General features: G+C 53.2%; 1 protein-coding gene across 4 annotated transcripts; it reads left to right on the plus strand.

Annotated features, from left to right (window-relative positions):
- The first annotated feature begins 1,191 nt into the window (after positions 1 to 1,191).
- On the plus strand, positions 1,192 to 24,429 carry RARG (retinoic acid receptor, gamma). 4 transcript variants are annotated; one of them, XM_006869972.1, is made up of 10 exons: positions 1,198 to 1,480; positions 2,183 to 2,249; positions 7,166 to 7,488; positions 18,650 to 18,798; positions 19,205 to 19,346; positions 19,971 to 20,131; positions 20,354 to 20,530; positions 21,289 to 21,493; positions 21,986 to 22,144; positions 23,142 to 24,429. In XM_006869972.1, exons 3-10 carry the CDS (start codon positions 7,305 to 7,307, stop codon positions 23,339 to 23,341), a joined length of 1,377 nt encoding a protein of 458 aa, XP_006870034.1. In that variant the 5' UTR covers positions 1,198 to 1,480; positions 2,183 to 2,249; positions 7,166 to 7,304; the 3' UTR covers positions 23,342 to 24,429. The 4 variants fall into 4 exon arrangements, with proteins under 4 accessions (XP_006870036.1, XP_006870037.1, XP_006870034.1 ...); XM_006869973.1 differs by having other exon boundaries at positions 1,277 to 1,480; positions 2,186 to 2,249; positions 23,142 to 24,382; XM_006869974.1 differs by lacking the exon at positions 7,166 to 7,488 and having other exon boundaries at positions 1,192 to 1,480.
- The last annotated feature ends 641 nt before the right edge of the window (positions 24,430 to 25,070 follow it).

The raw sequence follows: 25,070 nt of genomic DNA on the forward strand, positions 1-25,070 counted from the left end.
GCATGCACCTTCTCTTCCCTCTATTTATCCAACTCTGACTACTCAAAGTGGCCTTTCCCAGGAGGGAAGACACCAGGCCCCCAGGGTGGCGATGAGGACAGAGCAGAGTAATTCCAGTACGGAAAATGTGATGTGACCCAGGAGTCCAAGTCTCCAGTGTGGGCCACCCTGGGAGTGTTACTGAGGAAGGCCCTTTGTGTACCTCTCTCTAGACTAGCCCAGTCCCTACTACTGCTCCCTACTCTCAGTTTTCTCCATTCCCACCCTTACTCCCTGGGGGAGTGTTTGGGGTCCATGCACAGTTTGGACTTCAGCCCCCTTTTTTCTCTTGCTCTGTGATGGTCATGCTGAAATCAGACACTGTCCCCATCAGACACTGACTCTGGGCAAGCACGTACACACACACATACACACCCAGAGTCAACAACATTCATGGAGCATCTACCAGGCAGGCAGGCAGGCAGGCACTGGTTAAGGCAGACACACACGCTCTGCCTGGGCTCTCTCCCTCACACCCAGCCCAGGACTCCTCCCACTCCCAGCTCCATAGTTCCCCCAGCCCTCTACCCTAGTCTTTCCCACTCCAGATCCAAGTCTAAAGGTGGGGACAACATTGACAGCCAGAGACCTAACTCCTGAGCTTACTCAGCCAGGGCGAAAGGGTGGTCTGTGTGCCCACAATCTCCTGTAGTTTGCTCTTGGGACCATCGGACCCTCTGGCATAGGCAAGGGAAGTGAGAGACTACTTAGAGCTTCAGTTAAGGCTAAGCAGAGCATAAGGATAATGGTATCACTCTACTACCCCTGGGAGGACATGGGGTACAGCCCCTATTGCCTATCCTGGAGAGGTAGGAGGGACTGGCATCACCCAACCACAGCCTGGCCACAGACAACCCAGCCAGTCCCCCCAAATGGCAGGAAGGAGAAAAGTGCCAGGGAGAAAGAGTAGCATCATGGGGCTCAGGACACTGACCTCCTCTGCCAGCTTTGCCCGGCCTCTCAGAGGATGGAGCCACAGAAGCCCAGCAAATGGGAGGGGCAGAGACCCAGGCGTCCTGGGCCGCCCCGCCCAACCCCCCTCCCACACCCCACCCCCGCCCCCCAGCCCCAGGGCACCGAAGAGGGAGCCGGGCAGGGGCAGGCGGCAGGGGAGGGAGGAGCGAGGGCGGGAGGGGGAGGAGGGAGCCGGGCAGGGAGGGAGGTAGGGGGTGGGGAGGGAGAAAAAGAAAGAAAATATTTTCCGTGTCCCCGCCTGCAGAGTCAGTGTGCGGTTTGGGAGAAAATGTGTCGGATATTTTGGGGCGGTCACGTGGGCGGGCGGGCTCCGAGAGGCCCCGGGACAGTCCCAGCCTAGAGCCATGCCCCCCCGAGAGCCCCCCATTACCACGAGTCCCTGACACTGCGACGCTCCATCCCGCCATCGCCCGACGCCGGGACATCGGGGCTCCGAGGCCTCCCTTCCCCCTCCCTTCCCTTCCAGGTGAGTCAGGCGGGGAAGCAGGCTCGCCCGCCGACTCGGACTCCCGCGTCCTCCGACGCGGTGGGCTGGGGGAGGGGGCTCTTAGGAGCCGGGTCGTTCCCTCGGCTCTTGTTAAGCTGTCCGTAGGGCTTAAGGGGGCTTCCTGCCGGGACATGGGGTTCAGCTGTAGTGTGCTGGGAATGGAGAAGCTTTTGCGAGAAACTGGGGATAGGGTAGGTTATCAACTTTTCATTTTTCTGCGTACGGGGGGCAGGACATTCGGGGAAGGGTCTTCAGTCAGGGGGCGTCTCTCCTATTTTTGTGCTTGGAGTATGAGCGAAGATGGGGTTTCCTCCCGTAGGGACGGACTGTCCTCTCTCAGCCTTCCTTGGGGGTCCTAAGTGGTGAATTTCATGGTCCAGACTAGTCCAAGTGGAATGGCAGGCATTTGGAAGGGTAAGAGACCGATCCTTGGTAAATGATCTTGGCCCTCTGGGTCCAGGAGTTTGGATAGGATAGGGGTCTGTGAAGTTTCTTTGGACCACCAGTTGAGGGTTTCCTCTGACGTATCCCCAACCACTAGTATCAGTTGTGGCTCCTTCTAGACGAGGTGAGGGACTCCTCTGAAGCCCAAATGGAACAAAGGAAGAGCCAGAAGACCACGGGACAGGTACCCGGAGTCATAGTCCCAGAACCACACTGACACTGCCTTTCTATCTTTAGCAGTTACAGCCCAGTCCCCTCAACCTGACTCAGTATGTAGGAGGGAATCTCTGCAGGTGGCCAGAGGGTAAGAGTGTGCATGGTTGGGGGCCAGAGGGAATGCTGGGGAGCTAGAAGAAGGATCTTTAAGGCAAGAAGCTGAGGAGTCTGTGTCCCTTCAGGATCTATGTCCAGGGTGACTGGAATCCCAGCCCTCAAGTCTAAGACTCCTGCCCTTAACCATCACTCCTCAGATGCTATTGAGGTTAAGGAACACAGTCAGTACCTTACATCCCTGAGGCAAGAAAAGAAGAGAGGAGGGTGGGAGAGGAATATGGAGGGAGTGTGTGCTGGGTGTTCAGGGTGTCTTTTCCCAAATAGACATACACATAGACGCATACACATACACACACAGACTGTGGCTCACAGCCTGGTAGGCAATACAGGGCACGCCCCCCCTCAACCAGGCACACCCCCACCTGGCTCAGAAAGCCACCTAACTGGCACCTCCAGTTCCCCCCTCTGCCCCACCCTGCCCGTGCCCTCCGATGCCCACACACATTCCACTGGCATTGCCTGCCTGCCTCCTGGGCACTGCCCCTCCCTGGGGCTAGTGGGGTGGAGGGAGGGCACCTGGGGATGAGAGGTGGAGACTCAAGGGTCTGGACTCCCCCAAGGGTGGCACAAGGCCAAGGAAACCTGGGTTGCTGGTGCCTCTTGGGGAGCAGGCTGGGGGCTCAGGCTAGAGCAGAGGATGCCTGGGTTCTCCGCCCAGGCTGGGGATAGGGTCATGGAAAAAGGTGGTCGTGTTTATATAGAGGGGAGGGGGGCAGCGGGTGGAGAGCAGCCGACAAGAGCGGCTTTGTTCCAGGCTCTGGAGCGGGCAGGGCAGCAAGGAGATGCCCCCCCCCCCCATCCGGCAGCCCCCTTCATCCATGCCCTCCCTTCAGTTCCACCTCAGCTCTAAGAGAAACAGCTTTGTAAGAGCCCCTTCCCCTAATCAGCCCCTCTCTGGGGTGGCATCTCAGAAGTGTTCTCTCTGTTCCACAGTCTCCCAAAGAACTAAAGTTTCTGGGTCCCTAGTTTAGGATTTCCTTTTGCTCTCTGTACCACTGTCTTCAATTCTATGTGTCTTCCTCTACCCTGTACTTGAGACCCTCTTCTTCCCTTCCTAGCCAAGGCAGAGAAATTTAGATTGACATAGAATGAATCTCTGCCCTCTTCCTCTCATCACCTGATCCCCAAGTCCCTCTCTAAGGCAAAATGGAAGGAAAGCCAGGGAGAGGTGGCCTGTCTTGGCTATTTATGAACCTATTCCCTAGTAAGGCCCAGAAGTCTGAGCATCCCTGTCTGTTTAGGAGCCCCCTCTGAAGTGTAGCCCTCTTGCCTCAACCTTCAGGTCTCACTATCTCAAGTAGAGGCACTTCCCAAGCATAGCTGAGTCTCAGGAAGATTTTTTTTTTTGGGGGGGGTTCTAGTAGCTTCTCACCCTTGCCATTGGAGGGGTTAATCCACTTGGAATGTGGCCCAGCCTGTTGGCCTGTTGAGATATGGCCTAGGAGACTCAGGGGCCCCCGGACTCCTGGCTCCACCTGGGTTTTACCAGGGACAGGACTTTAGGGAATAGAGGAAAGAAAATGAGAAGGACCCTAAGGGTTTAAAACTCAGACAGTTAGGGCCTAGGGCCCTGAGGCACTGGGCTAAAAAGTCTGAGTGAGGGTGCTGGGTATACGGATAGTGCCTCCTGAGGGAGCATGGGATGCTTCATGCTTTGGAGCTGAGTGAGGGGTGATGGTATTAGGGTCTGAGTTTCAGCAACTTTCATAACAATTTAATTTCAGGGGCTTGAAGGCCAAGGTAGGTGAGGGATATTGTTGTCAAATTTGTTCAGACTCATAGTGACCCCATATAGGGTTTTCGAGGAGCAGCTGGTGGGTTTGAATTGCTACAAAGACTGAGAACTATTGATAGGAAAAAGATGTAGAAATACCCATCACCAGTGTGGCGCTGTGGGTTAATGCGCCAGACTGCAAAGCCGTTTGAACTGCAATGTCAGCGGTTCAAGCTCACCTGCTGCTCCTCGGAAATCCTATACAGGGTTGCTATGGGTCGGAATTGACTCAATGGCACTTAAAAACAACAACAGCCTCTAAACCCTGGAGTCCTGATGTGACATTGTGGGTTAATGCACTGGACTGCAAAGTTGGTTTGAACTGCAAGGTCGGCAGTTCAAGCTTACCAGCCACTCCTCAGAAACCCTACACAGGATCGCTATGGGTGGGAACTGACTCAATGACACTTAACGACCTCTGAGCCCTGGTTTGGCACTATAAGATACACACTGGACTGTTAACTGCAAAGTTGATGGTTCAAACCCACCAGCTGCTCCTCAGAAAACCTATACAGAACCATTGTGAGTCAGAACTGACTTGACAGCAATTAATAACAACAAACCTACCTACTACGTAATGTCTATGTGTTGCCTTCTCTGTTGTCTGTCTCTACCCTTCTACTTATCAGCTCATTATGATTCTGGCTGGTGAAAGAGGTGTCCAAGCCTGGGTGACTCTCCCTTTTCAGCCCACTAGATCCCCAAAGTAGTGGGTGGTTCTGGGACTCCTAGGAAAGTCAGCCTTTTTCTGTCCGAGCATCAGAAGAGGACACACCAGTCTGGGCCAAGGATTATGTTTTTCTGTCTTCCCTCTTCCCCTACTTCTCTCTTGGATTCAAGTTAAAAAGTGTCATGTCAGGGGACAGACTACGTTTGGGGTAGGAGAAGATGCAACAAGGGCTTTCCAAAAGCAGGGAGCCCAGGAAAGAAAAAGAAAAGCAAATGAAAAAGCAAAGGAAGGAAAGAGCTAAAGCAAGGAAAAGAGCTCCCTGGCATTGTATCGGGTACAAAGCAGAGGTTCCTTTCATCAATACCTGTAGAATTGAAGGGCTGGGTTCAAGAGAGGTTAGAGAGTGGTGGATAATTGGAGATAGAGCTGAATTGGGAGGGGAAATGAAGTATTGAGGAAGAAAGAGAAAAGGAAATGCTAATTAAAAGAGAGAATGGAGAAAGAGAAGGTACAAAGAAAAATATGAGACAATTATGTAGTATTTGGAGTCCCTGGGTGATGCAAACAGTTAATGTGCTCATCTGTTATCAGAAAGGCTAAAAGTTTGTGTACACCCAGAAGTATCTCAGAAGAAAGGCCTGGCAACGTATGCCCAAAAAATCAGTCACTGGAAACTCTATGTAGCACAGCTCTACATGGGTTGCTGACTCCATGACAACTGATTTATATACCATTTAGTATGTGCCTTGCATTATTTTAAGCACTTTACATGTATTAGTTTATTTAATCTTAATAATAATTTTATGATCTGGGCCCTGTTATTATTCCCATTTTACATATGAGGAAATGCAGGCACAGAGAATTTCAGTAATATGCCCAAGGTCCCACAGTTAGCAAGTGGTGGGATTTCAATTCAAATAGTCTTTCTCTAGAATCTGTATTCCTAAATATTATACTCCAGAGAAATAAAGGGTCCCAACATTACAACAGATATATATAGGACTTTTTGAAGTCCTGTTATGTATGTATGTGTGAGTATATGTGTGTAAAATATGTTTTTGTGTGCGCATGTGTGCATACATGGTGGTGATTATGTGCCGTAGAGTCAGTTCTGACTCACAGCGACCCTGCATAGGGTTTCTGAGGCTATAAATCTTTACAGGAGCAGAAAGCCACATCTACGGCTGGTAGTTTTGAACTGCTGACCTTGAGGTTAGCAGCCCTACTCATGATGTCAAGTCAATTCTAACTCATAGCAACCCCATATGACAGAGTAGAACTGCCTGTAGGGTTTTCTAGGCTGTTCTCTTTAGAGAAGCAGCTCACCAGGCCTTTCTCTGGTGAAGCCACTGTGTGGGTTTGAGTCACCAACCTTTTGGTTAGCTGTCGAGCTATTTTTTTCATATATATTTCCCCTGGGTATATATATGAAAGAGGAGTCCTGGTGTGGTGCTGTGGGTTAATGCGTTGGACTGCAAAGTCAGTTTGAACTGCAAGGTCGACAGTTCAAGCTCACCAGTTGCTTCTCAGAAACCTTATACAGGGTCTCTTGGGGTCGGAACTGACTGGACGGCACTTAACAACAACATATATGAAAGGACTGCAAAAAGTTTGTGGAAAAATGAAATTTTTTTCAGGAATTTTTGAAGTCCCTCATATATCTCTAGGTAGAGAATTTGAATCTTGTCACCACCCCACACCACTTACAACCATGTCACTTAATCTCAGTTTCCTGGTCTACAAAATGGGAATCAATACATACTTCACAGCATTTATGTGAAGGTCAAATCAAATATCCAGCCAGCCCAGTGCCTGGCATATGTTGTTAAGTGCCGTCAAGTTGGTTCCAACTTACAACAATCCTATATAGGGTTTCCGAGGATCCACAGGTTGGTTTGAACCACCGACCTTGTGATTGGCAGTCCAGGGCTTATCCTACACCACCACACCAGGACTCCTTAAAAGCCATATTGTTACTATTAAGTGCCATTTGGGTCATTTCCAACTCATAGTGGCCCTGTATAGGGTTTCTGAGGAGAAAGGAGAAAACCCACCAGTGACTCTGAGGGAGGGAGAAAAATGTGACAGTCTGCTTCCATAAAGGCTGACAACCTTGGAACCCTTACGAAGCAGTTCTATTCTATCTTATAGGGTCACTATGATGTGGAATCGACTTGAGGGCAGTGGGTAATAAATGGTCACGTCTCAGCCTAGAAGTCTTCAAACCTTGGAACCTCAGTTTACTCTTCCCTGGAACTAATCTGAAGAGTGTCTCTGAGCCTGCATTGCCCCTTGCCCTGCCCCCTTTACCAGGCCTCGTGAGTCAGACCAGAACAAACAGTAATAGCAGAGGGAGAAGGCTTCAATTGAGAGAGGGGCCATGGGGCTTGGAACCCCAAAGTAATCTTTGTCTCACTTCTCCTTTTCCTCTTTTTTTTCATAGGACTGTTGGAGACCCAGTGGGCAGGGCGGGCACGGAGCCTCCCAGACTGGGGCAGTGGGCATGGGCGGGGGCTGTGGCTGAAGATCTCCCCCGCCCATTGCAGACCCCAAGAGACTCAGCCTTACACACTGCTGCTGCCATGGCCACCAACAAGGAGCGACTTTTTACAGCTAGTGCCCTGGGACCTGGATCTGGCTACCCAGGGGCTGGTTTCCCCTTTGCCTTCCCGGGGGCACTCAGAGGGTCTCCACCTTTCGAGATGCTGAGTCCTAGCTTCCGAGGCCTTGGCCAGCCTGACCTCCCCAAGGAGATGGCGTCTCTGTGTGAGTCTCAGGGGTCTTGGGAGATGAGGGCAAGTAGAAATAGGAGGGCACTTGGATGGTGGGTGATGTAGAAAATGGGTACCCCAATTATGAAGTAAGGCAGGGTTTGGGTTTGGTTTAATGGAGAAGGTGGAGGTGGTGGTAAGGATTGGGACTTGGATGTGGAGCAAACTGAAATGTTTGCAAAGATGAGATCTCCTGTTGAAGCAGGATGGGGAAGTAGCAGGCCTAAAATTGGGACTGTTGAAAATTCCAGCTGGTTGAAGACTGACTTTCCTCCGGAGCCAGTCAGCTAGCAGAGGGGGGGAGAACACCTTTATGTGGGCAGCCAGGGGCTGCTTTCTGCATGCAGTTAGGATGGGGGAAGGGGAGAAGGAGAAGCCAGACTTGGAAGTAGAAGAGTCTGGAAGCCAGTCAGGTGACTTTGTGATCAATAGGTACGAGGTGAAACTGTTCTGAATTGTTGTTGTTGTTATGTGCCGTGTTTCTGAGGTGGTAAATCTTTATGGGAGCAGAAAGCCTCATCTTTCTCCTGTAGAACAGCTGGTAGTTTCAAACTGCTGACCCTGAGGTTAGCAACCCGATTCGTAACCGTTCTGAATTAGGAGGTTGCAAAAAGAAGGGAAAAATCTAGTGCTATGTGTCCAAAGATGTGTAGAGATAGGAGACTCTCCTGTTTGGTCCTGGGGAGGATGGAAACAGCCACAAAGAAGGTGGTTCTTGTACCATAAGTAATCTGGAAAGGTGGAGAAGGTGTTCCAGAAGCATCCTCTCCTCCAGCCCTGTAGGTTCTGGACTCCTCCCCTCCCTCCAGCTCTGGCATATTGCCCACATGCTCTGCAGATCCCTACTTGTTCCCCAAGCCTGCCCTCTTTGGGCTAAGCCTTTGAGTGCTGACAACCAGGCAAAGCTTGGGATTCTCCTCCTCTGGGTTCCATCTCCTTCCACTTTGTAGTTGTCCCTCCTGGTCAGGCCATGACTGGTGAGGGATCCCATGACCTAGCAGGCTGGCATGCAGGGCTCTGGGGTAAAGGGTTATCTGCTGAAGAGAAGGCCTCACTGGGAAGAAGGGAAGGTGACTGGAAAAGAGATTGAGAGACAGAGAGGAACAGTTCCAGAGAAATAGAGACAGAGATAGAGAGAAAAAGATAAAAGCACATCCTTCACAAATTTACAAGCTCAAGGAAAGAGGTAGAAGAGAAGGGGTCCTGCTTTCAGGAGAGGGCACTAAGGGGATGTATGTGCCAGGGGGTGACTGGACAAGGCTAGCAGTTCCACTGGAAAGAATGTGTATTAAGTGCATGTGTGCAAATGTGGTAAGCCCATGTACAGTGTGTGTACACATCTCCGGGTCTCTGCTTATGTACACAATGCCAGGGTGTGCAACAAAGAGTCAGTGTGAGGAGTGAGGAGGGATTTAACAGGACTGCTGACGGGGTGTCTGGTGTTTGGTGAGGTCTGCTAGTGGCATGTCTATAGTCCGGGGACATGCAGGTGAACAAGAGAGCACAATTCCCCCTTTTTAGAAACCCCAGCTGGGCTTCTCCCTATCTCATTTTCACCTGCATGAGGCTGTCCTGGGGGCCTTCTTACAGAAGAATATACTTGCAGGGAATTTGATTTCTCCTAGGTTTTGGGAGAGACATCTAAAGGAGCTGAATTAAGGAGGGAGAAGAAAATGAGAATGGTAGTGGGTTGGGGATAGCCAGGGAACGTGTTGAGAGCCAGTAGTCAGTCCCCAGTCAAGTTCTTGTGCCACTGGGCCATGGACACATTGAGATCTAGGTCAGGGTTCAAGATGAAGTCAAGGTAGGGAAGGGGTAGGCTGGGCTCCATCCCCAGTGGCTGCTCTGAAGGAGGAGGGCTGAGGGGAGAAATCTGAGGGAGGAGCCAGAACTAGGGCAGGTAGCTGGGGAGGGTGGGGCTGGCTGCGGGGGAACAGGCCTGGGCAGAGAGGTTGGGGTAAGGAGAAGGGGGAGACTTTGGCCCAAACAGCTTGGAGAGGGTGGAGCATGCAGCACCTTCTCCTAGTTGAGAGGGAGGCAGAGGGGATAGGAAAGGGTTCTGGAGTCTGGATAACCTCCCAAAGGGAGAGGGTGCTGTTGCCCATTTCTTTGACCTGCTGTCCTGGTTTGCCTCAGACTATCTAATGGAAAGGTATTAGAGACCTAAATGTGATGCCAAAGCCATGTTTTATTCTATGATAGGCAGGGTGGTCCACCTAGGAGCCTGGGACTTCTCCCTGGGACTGTTCTTAGGTCCTATTGCTGGGTCACTGACAGCTTGTTGAGAAGGGAATCCCTGGCTCACCACTTGGGGCTATCCAGGGGCCTGAGTGGGTGAAGCAGCCATCTCAGAACCATGCTGTGGAAGAGGGGAGGGGCAAGGGGAGCGTTACTGGCAGGCAAGCACAGGCCTGTGTGCATGAGAAAGCAGAGGGGTGTGTGGACAAGAAACCATGGTGTCCTGTAGCTCTTTGTGAACACTGATGTGTTGTATGTTTACTTTATCAAGAGTACACGGGATCCGAGTGTGACAGAAGGGAAGGGAAGCCTTGCCTGCCTCCTCCTTTTGAGGTCATAGCTATGGTCCTGAGGACCTGGCCCAGTTTGTCCTTTGTACCTGGTGATGGTGCCCCAACCACTGGACCAGTGTTTGTGGCACAAGCAAAAGAACTCTGATTTCACCACACTAAGTCACATGGGGAAACTGAGGGTAGGCTGGCACAGGGAGCAAATGATTCCTATTTTTAGGAAACTGAAAAAGAGACTCAGGAACAAGATGAGGAAGAGATACTCAAAAACAGGCCAAAATACAGATACTGGAGAAGCAAAGTGAGCAGTAAGCGGGTAAGGATGGCAAGCAGGCATCAGTAAGGCCTTCTGGAGGAAAAAAACCCAGATGACTGCCTCTTTTTCCCTCTCCTCCCTCCCTTACTCCCTTACTCTCTCCTCCTCCGGCTCCAGCTCCAGCTCCAGGCGGACACAAACGGGGCTTTGATTGCAACAGGAAACCTCTCTGGCGGGGGGAGCTGGGCAAGCCGCCGCCGCTGGGGCCCAGGCTGCACCCCCCTCTCCTGGCCCCCAACCCAGTCCCAGCCCCCATCCTCACATCCGTGCTTTGCCCCCCTCCCCCATTCACACCTTCCTCCACACCCCCCTTCTACAGTCCCCACATCCAGAGACCCCTCCCATTGCCCTGGGCTATCCACCCTTCAGGTGGGACTCTTTAGGTCTTACCCTTGGAGGCCGGACCTGCTTTGCTTTGAAATGCCCCCTCTTCTGTTTTTTGAGTGAGGATTTTGTAAGAAAAGGAGAATTTAGCATGAGGAATTCAAAGTCAGTTATTCTCCAGCTCCATCCAGAGGGGGTGGGGGTGATGGGCAAAAGAAGTTAGTTGTCCCTCCCCCACAGTCCTTCCTTGGCCAAACTCATCCTTGTCTGGGTAGTAGAGGCTCTGAGGGGTGACCATGCAAGACTCTTGAGTGGTAATACTCTTGTTGGTGAGGTGGTTACAATCCTGTTTGCCGCTGGGACCATGCCTTTGTGGGTCTCTAGCTGGAGGTGGGGTGTTTCTTGATGGTGGGGACCATAGGGAAGGGGGTAAGTCAGACAGCAGCCCCCCCCACCCCATACTCCCATCAGACTGGTGGAGAACATCTGGTTCCCATGAAATGTTAGAAGGCTAATTGCTGCAATAAGGCTGGGGGTACTTTGGGGAAAAGAGGGGGCACTAGATTCCCCTCTTTTACCTTTACCCCAAGGTTGTACTAAGTTTGTCTGGAACAGGGGAGGGGGGCCAGGGAATGGGATTGATGGGAAGGGTGGGCCAGACACTCTATTGCCAGATCCCTAAGGTTCCCTTCTTCCTGCAATGCCAGGAAGCACACACATATGGGGTGATTGGGAGTGGGGTGCATCTGGTGACTGAAAGAAGGGCTACTGAGGACTCATGGCTTACTGGAGCCCTCCCCCCACCACTCCTGTGCCCCATTCCCAACCTCCCTCCCTGTGGCCTGGCCACTTCTGGTTCTAATTACCAACCAGGCAGGCCTGACTTAATTGGGACCTTTCAGTTTTCTGAGGGGGAGGGGGGAGCTGACTGACAGTCTAAAGTTGACTAATCAGGGGTCATTGCCCCTTGTTTTTGGGGTGCTCTCCATTTTCTACTTAATTGCTTTTTTTTTTTTGTCACCAGTCCCAATTCCAATTCAGAAATTTATCATTGCCTTTTATCTTTTCTGGTGGGTGATTTAATTCAAAAGTAGAGTATTTGGAGATGGGGCAAGAACGGGAGCTCACCCTGAGTTGGCAAGAACACTACATTCCCTTTTCATCCCCGCTTCAAACCCCACAGTCAGTCCTGCCACCACGAGTTCCCCTCAGAGTACCCCCCCACCATCAGCCTGTCTGGCCCTCCCTCCTTCCCAGCCCTGCCCCCCAACCCTGCCAACCCTCAGTCCTCAGCAGCCACTCGGGCCCCTCCTCCCCGCCCGCCTTTCCTCCCTTCTCCGGCACCCCATCCAGGTCTTTATTCTTCCAAACTGGCGCCCCACTCCTGCTGCACCCCAGTATGCTCCCCCCACCCGGTACAAGAGATTCTTAGAAAAGCGCGCCCCACCCTGGCCCAACCACTGCCGCCGGGCGGGGGAAGGGGCCGGGCCGGGCGCCGCTCCCGCTCCCTCGACGCTCCCCGTGTGAGCGGCGCTGACAGAGCCGGCTGGGCCGGCCCGCCGGGCAGCCGGGCGGGCGGAGCACGGGGGAGGGGGCGGTTTCCGGGAGTCGCCGCCGCTGGCACTGTCCCCGGGCCAGGGCCCCGATTCGGCCTTGTCGGGCATGGGCAAACTCGTGACGTGGCCAGACTCCCGCCCTCCTCATCCCCTTATCCGCCGGGCGAGGGCGCTCAGAGCCCAAACGGGGCAACCAGGGGACAGTTAAGTGGCCCTTGAGGATCCGAGGGGCATTAAGTGTGGCACGGACGGGGTAGTTGTTGACTATGTTAACTATTTTTTAAATTTAATGACCCTGAGGACAGAAGCGCTGTTATTGCCTTAGGGGACACTTGGCACTAGAAACTCTGGTGGAGGGTAGGCACTCAGGAGGGCATTTAGCCCGAGGCTCAGTTGGCACTGAAGGGACAGTTTTGAGGGTAGTTTAGTGAAATGAAAGTAAAGTTAGGTTCGAGGAAGGGGCAGTGAGAGAGACAACTGAGGCGCTTGGGGCGCGTCGGTCGTGGATGGGGCTTTGGTGACTTGGAGAGAGGCGGCTCGGGACGGCGGAGGGAGGACAGCTTGGGCTACCGAGGGGTAGACTCTGGGCCGTGCTGGAGGGGGCGGGGGGACTCCGCGGCGGCGCTGGCGACGGTCTGGGCGGGGTGAGGCGGGGCCGGGTCAGGAGGAGGTGAGCGCGCCCGGCCACCCGCCCCGAGGGGGGTTCCCGGAGAGTTCACGGCGGGAGCGCGCTCCGGCCCTTGGACCGGGGGTGGGGAGGACGGGAAGGAAGAAGGAGGCCGCACGCGCGGAGCCGCAGGAATGCACTGTTCGGCCTCTAGCGCGCGCGCGGACGGAGAGGGAGGAGCCAGGCCTGGGAACGTCGGGGGTGGGGGTAAGGGGGTGGGGTGGGCGTGTAGGTAGCGCAGGTTCCGGGGCTCTGGAGAAGTGCGGCGCACTGGAGACTTATACGTTCTCCTCTCCCCAGTCATCCTTGACACCCCTTACTGACTTGTGTGAAAAAGGGAGTGTTGGCGGGCGGGCGAGTGGGAGGAGAACTCTATGAAAAGGAAATGCGTGTACTTGGTCTCTCCTCTTCTTCCCCCATCTCCGACCAGGGCACGCGCCTAAGTGCAAATGTGTGCAAAGCCTCCTGGCTGTGGAGAGGGAGTGCTTGCCAACATTCTCCCGAGCCAGGTGTGCTTGGACACGCGTGTTTGATTTTGTTTGCATGAAGACATGTATGTGCACTATTGCATATTTGCAAATGCATGCGTGGTGTCAGCAAAGATAATGTGTGCACGATGTGTGTCTAAACAAGCGCGCGCGATGCGGAGCGAGTATGTATGTGTCTGTGTGTGCGCTCCACTCCCAGCTCTGCTGATCTTGGTGCCCGGCCCCCTCCGCTCTCCAAGCCCCACCCCCCACCCCTCCGGGCTTCGCTTTTACAAAAGGTCTCCCCAGTGCTAACAGCCGAGGCGCCCAGAGTGAGCCGGACCGCAGCTGAGGCGGCAACCCCGGCTTCGCGCCCCGCCCTGTCCTTTTTCCTTTCTGGGGATCCCCCTCTTCCCCGCCCACCTCTTACCCCCTATGCAGCCCCGCGCCCTATGCTAGCCTTCCCCCTCCCCCCTACAGGAGCGGGGCGCCTCTGGGGGAGGAGGGGGAATCGGCTGCCGGTCCTTGGTGTTCCTTGCGCCCAGCTTTCTTCCGAGCGGGGTCGCGATGTACGACTGCATGGAAACGTTTGCCCCGGGTCCGCGGCGGCTGTACGGGGTGGCAGGGCCCGGGGCCGGCTTGCTGCGCAGAGCCACCGGCAGCTCCTGTTTAGCTGGACTTGAGCCCTTTGCCTGGCCGCAACCCGCCAGTCTGCAATGTAGGTACCGGCAACCGGGGGTGGAATGTGGGGTGCAGGAGAGGAAGGGGTTCATTCTTGTATAACGGGCGGAACTGGGGTGCAAGTGGAGATACTGGCCCTTTAAATGTGAGGGGCGGGTATGTAGGAAAGAGGGGTACTGGCCCTTTAAACGCGGGGGCCTCAGCGGCTCCTTTGGGTGTGTGCAATAGTGTTTGGAGTATGTGTGGTTTTTATGGTGGGTGTTTAGGTAGGATCTGTGGTTGATGCCACTGCAGAGTTCCTAGCGTAGGAAGACACCGAGAGGTGTGTTGGTAATTTGTGCCTGCAGGTCTGAGAACCTGGAGGGGTATGGCACCCAGGACCGTGGGTGGCGTTTGTGTCCATGTGGGAAGTTTGGAGTGTAAAAGATATTATTTGCAGAGCGTGTGAATCCTTGAAGTACGCAGCGCCTTGCCTGAGGGGTGTGGGTGTAGGGATCTCTCCATGAACTGTCGCCCTCAGACGGTGCTGGCAGGTCCTCATGGCCCTGTATGGGGATGTTTGTGGCGTGAGGCCGGGAGGGCGTGTGCCCTTGCGTGGCTGCGGAGGCGGTTTTGGAAAGTGATGTGTGCGAGAGTGCATCCTGTGTGTTCTCCGTTCGGGCTGGAAGGGGTTGTGCTCACAGTAGGGAGAAAGCTGGGCTCTGCTCTCTTTCCCCCGTGTCCCATTTCAGAAAGAAGTTTGCAAATGTGTGTGTACGGATCTATGAAGAGAGGCGACTTTTCCTATGGCTCCAACACATACAACTTTGGCAGGAAGCGATAAAGCAAAGCCTGTGTGTGCGATGGGGTGGCCCGGAGGTGGTAGTGGGAGTACAATTACTGGGTCCCCAAATATCCATCTTCCCCCTTCTGTGAAATGGGAGATGCCAAGCCTGGGGCCCTGGAACCCCTTTCCAGAGCGGTAATAAAAAACTGGGGACTGAGAAGCAGTAAAAATGAAGTCCAGATGAGAGGCGTCTTTGAAGCTTGGGCCGCAGTGCCTGGCGGGGGTGGAGTATGGGAAGGGGCCAGGATGGGCGCCTAAAACACCCCCTCCAAATATACCCTGAGTTGGAACTGAGCTTGTAGGCCGGGTGTCGACGGCTGGGGACGAGGGGCTTGAGGCACGCTCGGAAGGGGTCGGCAGCGGGCGGAGCGGCGGGCGCTGGGGGAGTGCGCGCGCCGGGTCACCCAGCCCCCGCCAACGCGCCTCGCTCCTTGGCACTCGGCAGCGCTGTTTACAAGTTCGGCTTTTTTTTTTTTTTTTGTCTTTGGTTCCAGAACAGAGCTGCTCAGATTTAATGACTGGGAGACTGAAGAGGGAAGTGGCAAACAGGAGATATACTCTAGGGTGGGGTGGGGCAAGAATGAAAAGTGGCATTTAAAGGGTGGAGAAAGCCTGGAACTCCTGCTTTGCACCAAATCCTTGAGAAGTCTTAACTTTCTTTTCATTGCTCAATAAATGGGGAATAAGGGAAGTTGGGGGTGGGGGCGAGATGGAAGGAATCTCCCAGGAAAGACTTTTTGTGAGGTCTGGGTGGAGACCCTGCCTTTTTCAGGCGGGTAGCATGTTTTTGCCTTTTAATTTGGATTAATAATTTGTCCTCTAGGGTTTTGGTGGGCAAATCCAGCTTCAGGCATGCCCCCCCCCTCCCCCCCCACTTTCAGCGGGAAAGTAGACCTGTGAGTCTAATCAGGGAAGGAAAAAGGTTCTCTCAGGGGAAGGCCGGATGGTGTGTTTGTGCATATTTGCAGGCTGGTGTCCTGGTGCTGCGTTGGCAGGCTGGGTGTTTGTCTGGTGTTAGAGCTACTGGTTTGCAAATGTGAAGACCAGTGCTGGTTCTGACTTGTGCATCCACCTCCCTAGTGTCTGTGTACCAGAGTCTAGTCGCAGTACAGAAGCTCTTCAGTATGCTTGGATTTGTGCCCTCTGTACTGTTGTCTTGTAAAAGAGTGTGTGTCTCCAAGGAGGTGAGTGTCAGATCACTAGTCCGGGGCTTCTCAGCCTGGGCCTCGCAGCTGGGAGCGTTTACAGCCGGTTATAAAGAGTTTGTTTGAAGCTCCGCTCAGCCTGGCCAGGAATTTCCTCAATTTCAGCAATTTGGGCTTTAAAAGGAGAAAAACCCAGAGCCCATGCCCCTCCTCCTCAGCAGGGGCCCCTGCCCTAGCCCAGCCTATCCATCCATGGGGCTCCTCCTGTGGCAGAGCGGGAGGGACATCCCCGTGGTGGGTCTCTGCCCAGGAGAGAGTTGAGTGGGGTAGACTCAGTTTGCTTTCCTATACCCTCCACCTTCAGAATGACCTGAGAGTCTCTAGGATGCACTTTAGGGTCGGGGGTGGGTCGGGGGCAGGGGTGTGCCACAGGAGTGCCCCAAATGCACTGAAAGTACCACTTAGACGGGAAAGGCTGACCCCAGGCCTGCCTCCCTGTAGCTCCCAGTCTTATAATTGGCTGACACTGCCCCATGCCAGTCTGACCGCACCCAGACCCTTGCGTAAGAGAGGAAATGAGGCAGCGCTCTGCGGGCAGGGAGGGCGGCAGCACCAGAGTGAGCACCACCCCAGGCACAGGCCTGTGGGCAAACTTGTGCCCTCAGAAGACACCATGGTGAGCCTGAGGAGTGGGTGGAGTGTGGGGTAAGGTCCTGAAAGGCATCCCAACCCTTCCCACATCTCTTAACATCAGCCCTCCTGGAGTCCCCTACTCCACCCCCATCTTGAATAGACCTCCTTTCCTCTTCTTTTTCTTTAGGGAATCTCACTCTAGCAGGATTCTTATGTTAATTGTGTGTGTCCCTGTGTGTTCGGGCTGGGAAGGGCTTCCCTCCTGCTGGTTGGGTGGAGCTAGCCTGGAACCCAGGCATCCTGGACATACATTCCTTCTACCCTTCTGGTTGCATTTGGGCGGACTTCTGACCAGGCAGGCTGCAACTGGTTAGAAAGAAGGTGTTCCTGAGGTGGATGTGTGGGATACTCCTTAGGGGAGGGTCTTAGGGTTTTCTTGCATTAAATTGGGCCCTCCAGGTTTGGGTGACAGGTCTTACAGATCAACCATACACTCAAAAAGATTCACTTAGCAGTCCCCTGAACAGAGGGTGTCCTCCACACACTAGCAAGGTATGGACTGAAACCTCGTTTGAATTGTGATTGGGTGTTGGCGGAAGCACCTTAGGAATGAAGACACCGACTCAGAGGCTCCAAGGATAGTTCCCCACCTCCATTAACCCTGTTTACCCACTGTCACCTGATTTCTCTGGTTTGCTATACCCACCCCCAACAGTTTCTACACCTGAGGATCTGAGCAAATAAATACTCTAGAGGCCCCTTGCCCAGCTTCTCTGACTCATGGACACTTGGATCTAGTCAGAAGACCCAAGAACCTTGCCTCCACCACTAACTGGCTATGTGGCTCTGGGCTGACCATGTCCCCTCTCTTGACCTCAGTGTCTTCTGTGTAACATACGGCTATTACATAGTTCCTAACCCAACTTCCTGACGTCTCTATCACATTTGCTTCACTGTTTCAGGGTTTTGTGGAAAGGACCTTAGAGGTTACTTAAGGTATGGTAAAGGGGAGTGAAGAGGTCCCTGTGTTGCACAAGCAGTTTGCAATTATGTGTTGGGTTGCTAACTGCAAGGTCAGCAGTTTGAATCCACTGGCTGCTCCTTGGGAGAATGATGAGGCTTTCTGCTTTTGGAAAGATTTGTAGTTTTGGAAACCCTATATATACAGAGTCCCTTTGAGTCAAAACTGACTTGATGACATTTAGCAGCAGCAGCAACCAAATAAAACGTTGGCAGTCCAACCCCCCCCCTCCCAGAAGTGTGAAAGATAGTCCAGATGATGTTTCCATAAAGATTATAGCCAAGAAACCCCTCTGGAGCTCAGCTCTACTCTGTAATAAATGGGGTCTCCATTAGACTGGGGAGGAGGACTACTCAATGGGAGCTAACAACAACAGGAGGGCAAAGCTTGAGGATTATCTTCCCATATTACCTGAGGAAATGCAGTCCTATTCTACCTACTGAGTAGCCCATTAGGTCATTCCTCCAGCTTCCAGCTACAGGTGACTGTAATTACCTACCACCCCCCAGATCTGTTGTCTCTTGGGGAGGACGATGGTGGGAGGCAGACCTGACAAAGAATGGCCAAAGTTACAGAGAAAGACCTGGAGATTCTGAGAGACCAGAGCTGATTGGACTATTAACTCCTGTAACGTACTTTAGAGTTGGGAAAATGGAAGACTAGAGAAGTTGACTTCCAGGATGGCTTTGCCTGGAATTTAGGGAATTGAGCAGTGTCATGTAGGACTAGGGCTGGCATTCTTGTGTGGGGAGCTGGCCTAGGAGAGGTGGGCTAGGATCATAATGAACTGCCATAATTCTGGTTGTTCGGGGGTTTCTGGGGATGTTGCTTCTAGGGCTATCCATGGTTGCTGGGACTTGTGCACTGTGGTAATCATGGTGTTCTCACCACTGGGCTAGAGGAAGAAGTGGAATGGAGTGTGTATGACAAGGAGTCCTGGAGACCTGAGGGGTCCTTCTTCCCCAACTCTCACATCACTCCTTTCCCCCCAGCGGTGGAGACACAGAGCACCAGCTCAGAGGAGATGGTGCCTAGCTCACCCTCACCCCCTCCACCTCCTCGGGTCTACAAGCCGTGCTTCGTGTGCAATGACAAGTCCTCTGGCTACCACTATGGTGTCAGCTCTTGTGAAGGCTGCAAGGTGTGTACCTGGTGGGGATGGGTGTATTGGGGTCTGGAGTTACCTGCGTAAGATCAGAGACCAGGGACCTGACCAGAGGGGTGAGATGCTGTGTGGGAGGGGCCTGCTTTACACATTCGTTTTTTTAACGGATTGACTGGGCTAGGCCTGCGCTAATGGTGCAAGGCCTATGAGAGGTTGGTGCTCCCAACATCTGGCCTCAGTGACCACCCTCCACACTTGGCCACTCAGCCTGGCCAGAAATTTCCTCAATTTCAGCAATTTGGGCTTTAAAAGAAGAGCAACCCAGAGCCCACCCGCTTCCTCCTCAGCAGGGACCCCCTATCCCAGTCTAGCCTGTCCTGCCTAGGGGCTCCTGTTGTGGGTAGAAGTGCATCCCTATGGTGAGGTCTCCGGCTTCTTTCAGGGCTTCTTCCGTCGCAGCATCCAGAAGAACATGGTGTACACGTGTCACCGTGACAAAAACTGTATCATCAACAAGGTGACTCGGAATCGCTGCCAATACTGCCGACTCCAGAAGTGCTTCGAAGTAGGCATGTCCAAAGAAGGTAGGCCCCCTAGCCCAGCCATTCTGCCCTGAGGTGGCCACCCTCTTCCCTGACCTCAGAGACCTATCCTGCCCTGGGGTGCTGCCACCTCCCCAGTCAGTCCCTGTGATTAGTTCTATTGACCCTGGAGGTCCCATGCCTTCCCCATCTTCCCTCTGGGCTTAAGCCTTCCTCTGAATGAGTGAGTGGGAATTAGGGTCTCCTGTTCCCCTTGTTTTGTGGGGAAGTAGGGGGGCTTGCCAGTCCCCTCCCCCACTCTCAGGACTGAGCTTGAGGTAGATCTGGGGTGCCTCCCCCACCATTGTGCTGCCAAGGCTATAAGTGGATATCCTGCTGCCTGCATATCCTGCCCCCCCCTCCCCAGCTCCTGCAGGGTGACAGGAAGGGCAGGATGGAGCCTGAGTGGCCTGGAGAGGGAACAGGGCCTGTAGGCCCTGGGTGGAGCTGGGGAGAGCCAGCCTGGGCATGGGAGTTATTGTAGGAAATGAGGAAACTGAGGCACTGATTAGAACCCTGAAAATAAATGTTCATGGTAGGAACTGAGCACATTAAATCAGTGTGAGAGGGGACACCCAGAGGGAAGCTCTGAGGGTCCTGACTCTCCCTTGCTCCTCCACCCCTAAGCTGTGCGGAATGACAGGAACAAGAAGAAGAAAGAGGTGAAGGAAGAAGGGTCACCAGATAGCCATGAGCTGAGCCCCCAGTTAGAAGAACTTATCACCAAGGTCAGCAAAGCCCATCAGGAGACCTTCCCCTCACTCTGCCAGCTGGGCAAATACACCACGGTAAGGAGCTTGCATGTTTGGCCCCAGTGAGGGCAGTGGGGGTTGTTCACTTTAGGAAATAGGTAGGGGTTGTATTGAAGGCTATGTTCTGGTGCTGAAACAAGGAAGACATCAGAAGAGGGGCTCTGGGAGTGTGCAAAAGAGAGAGTTTGGGGAATTGGTAGAAAGAAGGAAGCCCCAGAAATGAGCTTTAGCTTGCATTCCAACTCTCTCTTCCACTAGAACTCCAGTGCAGATCACCGGGTGCAGCTGGATTTAGGGCTATGGGACAAGTTCAGTGAGCTGGCCACAAAATGCATCATCAAGATTGTGGAGTTTGCCAAGCGACTACCCGGCTTTACAGGACTCAGCATTGCTGACCAGATCACTCTGCTTAAGGCTGCCTGCCTGGACATCCTGGTAGGTTGGGCCCTGCACCTATTTCAGCCACCCAGCTGAGCATCTCCCCTCAGGTCTCAGTATCTTCATTCCTCCCTGACTAAATCTACTGAAGCCTGTTAAACTCTGAATGCACCCTGCATCCCAGACATGGCCAAATCCAAGCCTCCTGCCCCAGCCTGATCCTTATATGAGCCCTTCTTTGGTCCAAACAGAGATTTCCTGATCTTCCATCCAAATCTTGGACTCCCCAGACCTCCTCTACGAGATCCCCAAGCTCTCTCCCCCACTCCCACCCCCACCCCCAGCTTATTATCTTAATCCTGAGATTAAGACCTGATTCTAGACTTCTGGACACCTTGCCACCTTCTGTTTCCTCAGGACCTTCCCTCCCCAAGTCTCAGTTCTTCTGCTTCTCCACCTCCCCCCACCATGCTTGCTTTTAGACACTCACTCTGGACCTAACCTTCTACTTCCCTCAGATATCTCTAGCCCCCCTGGCCATTCATTCTCCTTTGACTCTCCCTATATGGAGCTCTGGTGGCTAGGGTAGTGGTTACAAATCGGGCTGCGAACCTCAAGGTCAGCAGTTCAAAACTACTAGCTGTTCTGCGGGAGAAAGATGAGGCTTTCTGCTCCTGTAAAGATTTATAGCCTTGGAAACCCTGTACAGGGTCACTATGAGTCAGAACTGACTCCACGGCACATAAACCACCTCCAGCATACATTCTTCCCAGATCCAGTACTAGCCCTACCCCTTTTGCTACTACTTCCTCCAGATGCTGCGGATCTGCACGCGGTATACCCCAGAGCAGGACACCATGACCTTCTCCGACGGACTAACCCTGAACCGGACCCAGATGCACAATGCCGGCTTCGGGCCCCTCACGGACCTAGTCTTTGCCTTTGCTGGGCAGCTCTTGCCTCTGGAGATGGATGACACAGAGACTGGCCTGCTCAGTGCCATCTGCCTCATTTGTGGAGGTGCAGGGGCGCCCCCTGGCGTTTGTTTCGGGTTCTTTCCCACCACATCCACACCTGATGGCTGTATTGGCTAACCGTAACCAGGCCTTCCCCTGGGATTGCTCCATCTGTCCATGTCCACAGTCTTCTCTCGTTCAGTACAGGCCTCTTAGCAGCTTGGAACAGGACAAGGGGAACAAAAGATGGCCAGAGCCAGGGATTGCTGAGATAGGCCGGATATTGGTGCTGAACTACAAAGGGAGGCAGGGTCAGAAAGTTCATAGAAAAATTGTGTTATCTTTTAAATTCTTCTGTTCCATGAACTTTTTGGAAGACTACTCGTAGGCAGGAGTGAAAATAGAGAAAGCCACTTGCTGAGGGGAGAGTGTAATAGACTTCGAGGCCTGGAAGCCCATAGGACAGGGTCAGTTGGAGATCAGCTACCTGTCCTGTCCTGTCCTGTCCTTCCTTCAGTTTCTGCCCCTCTCACTCCGCTGTGCTTAATCCCCACAGACCGCATGGACTTAGAGGAACCTGAAAAGGTGGACAAACTTCAGGAGCCATTGTTGGAAGCCCTGAGGCTGTACACCCGGCGTCGGCGACCCAGCCAGCCCTACATGTTCCCAAGGATGCTCATGAAGATCACCGACCTCCGAGGCATCAGCACCAAGGGTTAGTCAGGAGTGAGCTTTCCCTCTCTGTCTTCCAGGAGCAGCTGGTCTCCCAGGCTGGACAAGTAGACAGGAAGAGATATAAACAGAGGGTTTGAGTACCTGGAGCTATACACTGAAATGCTAGCTTTGCCACATAAAATGTGACAGCTTTTAGGAAAATTCCTTTATTTATTTATTTATTTTTTCTTAAATGTTTTATTGTGAATTATGTGATAGTTTACATGGGAGAACATTAGTTTTACATTCATTCTATCGTATATCGTCTCATTGCCATGGTTACAATCCCCTTCATGCAGTCCTTCCCCCATGCCCCCCAGGTCTTCAGCACACCGTCGCTTTCCCTCTCTCCTTTATTTTTTGTACCTCTGTTTTCCTGTTTGTAGAATGGAATATATTTATACCTGCCTCATAAAGGTTTTTGTGAGGATTGACTTACAAAACACACTGAGCTTGGAATTTCACTGAATTACAAGTCCAGTTCCTCAGTTGCAATAGCCCCATTTCAAAGTTGAGTTAACCACATGTGGCTAGTGATTACTGAATGGAACAGAGCAGGTATTCCATCATCACAGAAAGTTCTATTGAACAGTGTTGGCTTAGAAGGATTCCTGGGACATAGGGTTAAGAGAAATATTAGTTATTATTCTAGATGTTATTAAGAATGGGGCTAGGTACAATTGGCAAGCTTTGAACAGTAGAGGTAGGGCACCCAGGGGGTAGACCTTGGGAGCAGTGTGTCCTTTGAGAACACACCCTGAAGGCACAGGATGAATAGGCAGCAGGCTTTGGAAGAGGAGCTCAGATAAAGGGGTTAGGCTGAGGAGTGGCCCATGGGAACCCTTGAGTGAAGGAAAGAATGAGCTGAGTCGGAGGGGTGGTAGGCCTGTGCTGAGGGCTCCCAGAAGCAGTCAGAGGACCAGTGAGAAAGGTTAGGAAAGTGGCTTCAACAGACATGTGCTTCTGTCCCCCTGAGTCTCTTTGCTGCTTTGGTGCAGGAGCGGAAAGGGCCATTACCCTGAAGATGGAGATTCCAGGCCCGATGCCTCCCCTGATCCAAGAGATGCTGGAGAACCCTGAAATGTTTGAGGACGACTCCTCACAGCCAGGTCCCCACCCCAAGTCCTCCAGTGAGGATGAGGCTTCTGGGGACCAGGGCAAAGGGAACCAAAGCCCCCAGCCTGACCAGGACCCCTGACTCTCCCTGTTGTGGGGGTTGGGGCTCCAGGCAGCAGACTGACCATCTCCCTAAAACCACCAGTGACTGGGAGAGGACCTGTTCTGCCCTCTCCCCAGCCCTTCCAGCCAGCTCCTTGTTTTTGCCAAAGTTTTCAGGGGTGCTCCTGTGTTCACCCCTTTCCTGCTCTGATCGACTCCCCTCTAATCCTGGGGGCCTGCTCTGCTCTCACCAGGAGAGAGGACAGAGGAGTGAGCCTGAGTCTGGACTGTAAAATCTCAGCGCTGCCCCTCAGATACCAGGGTCCCAGGCTCCTTGGGGCGGGAGAAAGACCCTGCATTCCATAGCCCCTCCCCCTGCCAGGTGCTTAGACCTCTGGGGGCAGTCAGGAACACTAGAGACCAAATGAGGTGAAGGGGGTGGGCTGAGCCCACCCTCTTGCCCCTACCCTTGGTGCCTAATGCTGTGTAATGCACCTACTGGGTGCACACTGCCCTCTGCACCTGTCCCTGTGCCAGGCTCTGGGTGGGGGCAGGGTGGGCCCTGCATTTCTGTAGGGGCCAGAGGGTGAAAGGGACAGAAGCAGGTCCATGCTGCACCTCTTTGCTCGGGCCCAGAGTTTACCCTGTGCCCTCCGTTACAATCCCCTCCCCAAGCTCTACCATGTGCCTTGGGCCCCCTCTGCCCTCCATCTCAGCCATCGGGGCAGGGATCCTCCTACACTACAGAGGGGCCAGGGGATTCCTCTCCTCCTAGTGCCTTCCCCCTTGATCCCAGAGCAGCTTGGCCCAGGGAGGGGTGCTGCTTAGCTGATCCCGCCCTGACCCAGAGGAAGCCTCTATTTATTTATTAGCTTTTGTTTACACCCTGGAATTGACCCCTTACTCCAGGGGTCTTGGGAGGGGGAGCCCAGGGCCCCTGTGATCCCTTCCTTCTTCCTCCAATCCCGTTTGTATTTAGCTGCCAAATAAGATTCCCATTGGCTCCCCTGTTTTCTCTGGGGGGTCAGGGTGCTGTCCCCGCCCCCTCTGTTTACATCTCCCCTCCACCCAGCTGTATCGCATATTGCTGAGTTTTCTATTTTTGCAAAATAAAGTGATGGAAACTCAAAGGATGTGGCCTCCCTCTAGAAGGTGGTGGGGAAGTGAGCAGCCTGTGGGCTGGGGGCTGGACAAGGAGGGTAAACCTGTCTATTGGATTTGGTAGCTTGCTTAGAGGAACAAAAGAAATGGGATGAAAATGCACCAGAATGGGAAACACTTTGAGTGTCTAGGGAGCTAACAGACCTCTGGAAAGGCACGAATGGACTAAAGAATGAACTGAGCGGGCTGGTCCTCTTCCCACTCCCACTCTTCCAGCCCCCAGTTATGTATGTGTGCATGTCTGCCCGTCTCTGCAATCTCACTCTCAGAGTGCCCTGGCCCTAGGAGAGTGTGTCTGTATCTGTTACAGTGTTTCTGTTCTATCCCAGTCTCTCCCAGAGAGCTCTCCCACCTTAGTCTATGACCCCATTATCACCCAAGGACTATCGCCTTCAACCCTTCTGATATCAGTCTTTCCCCCATGGCCCATCTCCACTCACCCTCCATCACCCAATTGTTGACCTTTTCCCCTAGCTCTCCCTGCCCCTAGGATGTCTTTGCACAGACTCCAACCTCAGTTTAGCTTTAGCCTCTAGCACTAAACCCCTCTTCTTTGTCTTCTCCTGGCTCTCTGTGACCCACCTTTTGACTTTGGCCAGTGCCTTGCC

Source organism: Chrysochloris asiatica, unplaced genomic scaffold (assembly GCF_000296735.1).
Source record: "Chrysochloris asiatica unplaced genomic scaffold, ChrAsi1.0 scaffold00138, whole genome shotgun sequence".
NCBI lineage: Eukaryota > Metazoa > Chordata > Mammalia > Afrosoricida > Chrysochloridae > Chrysochloris > Chrysochloris asiatica.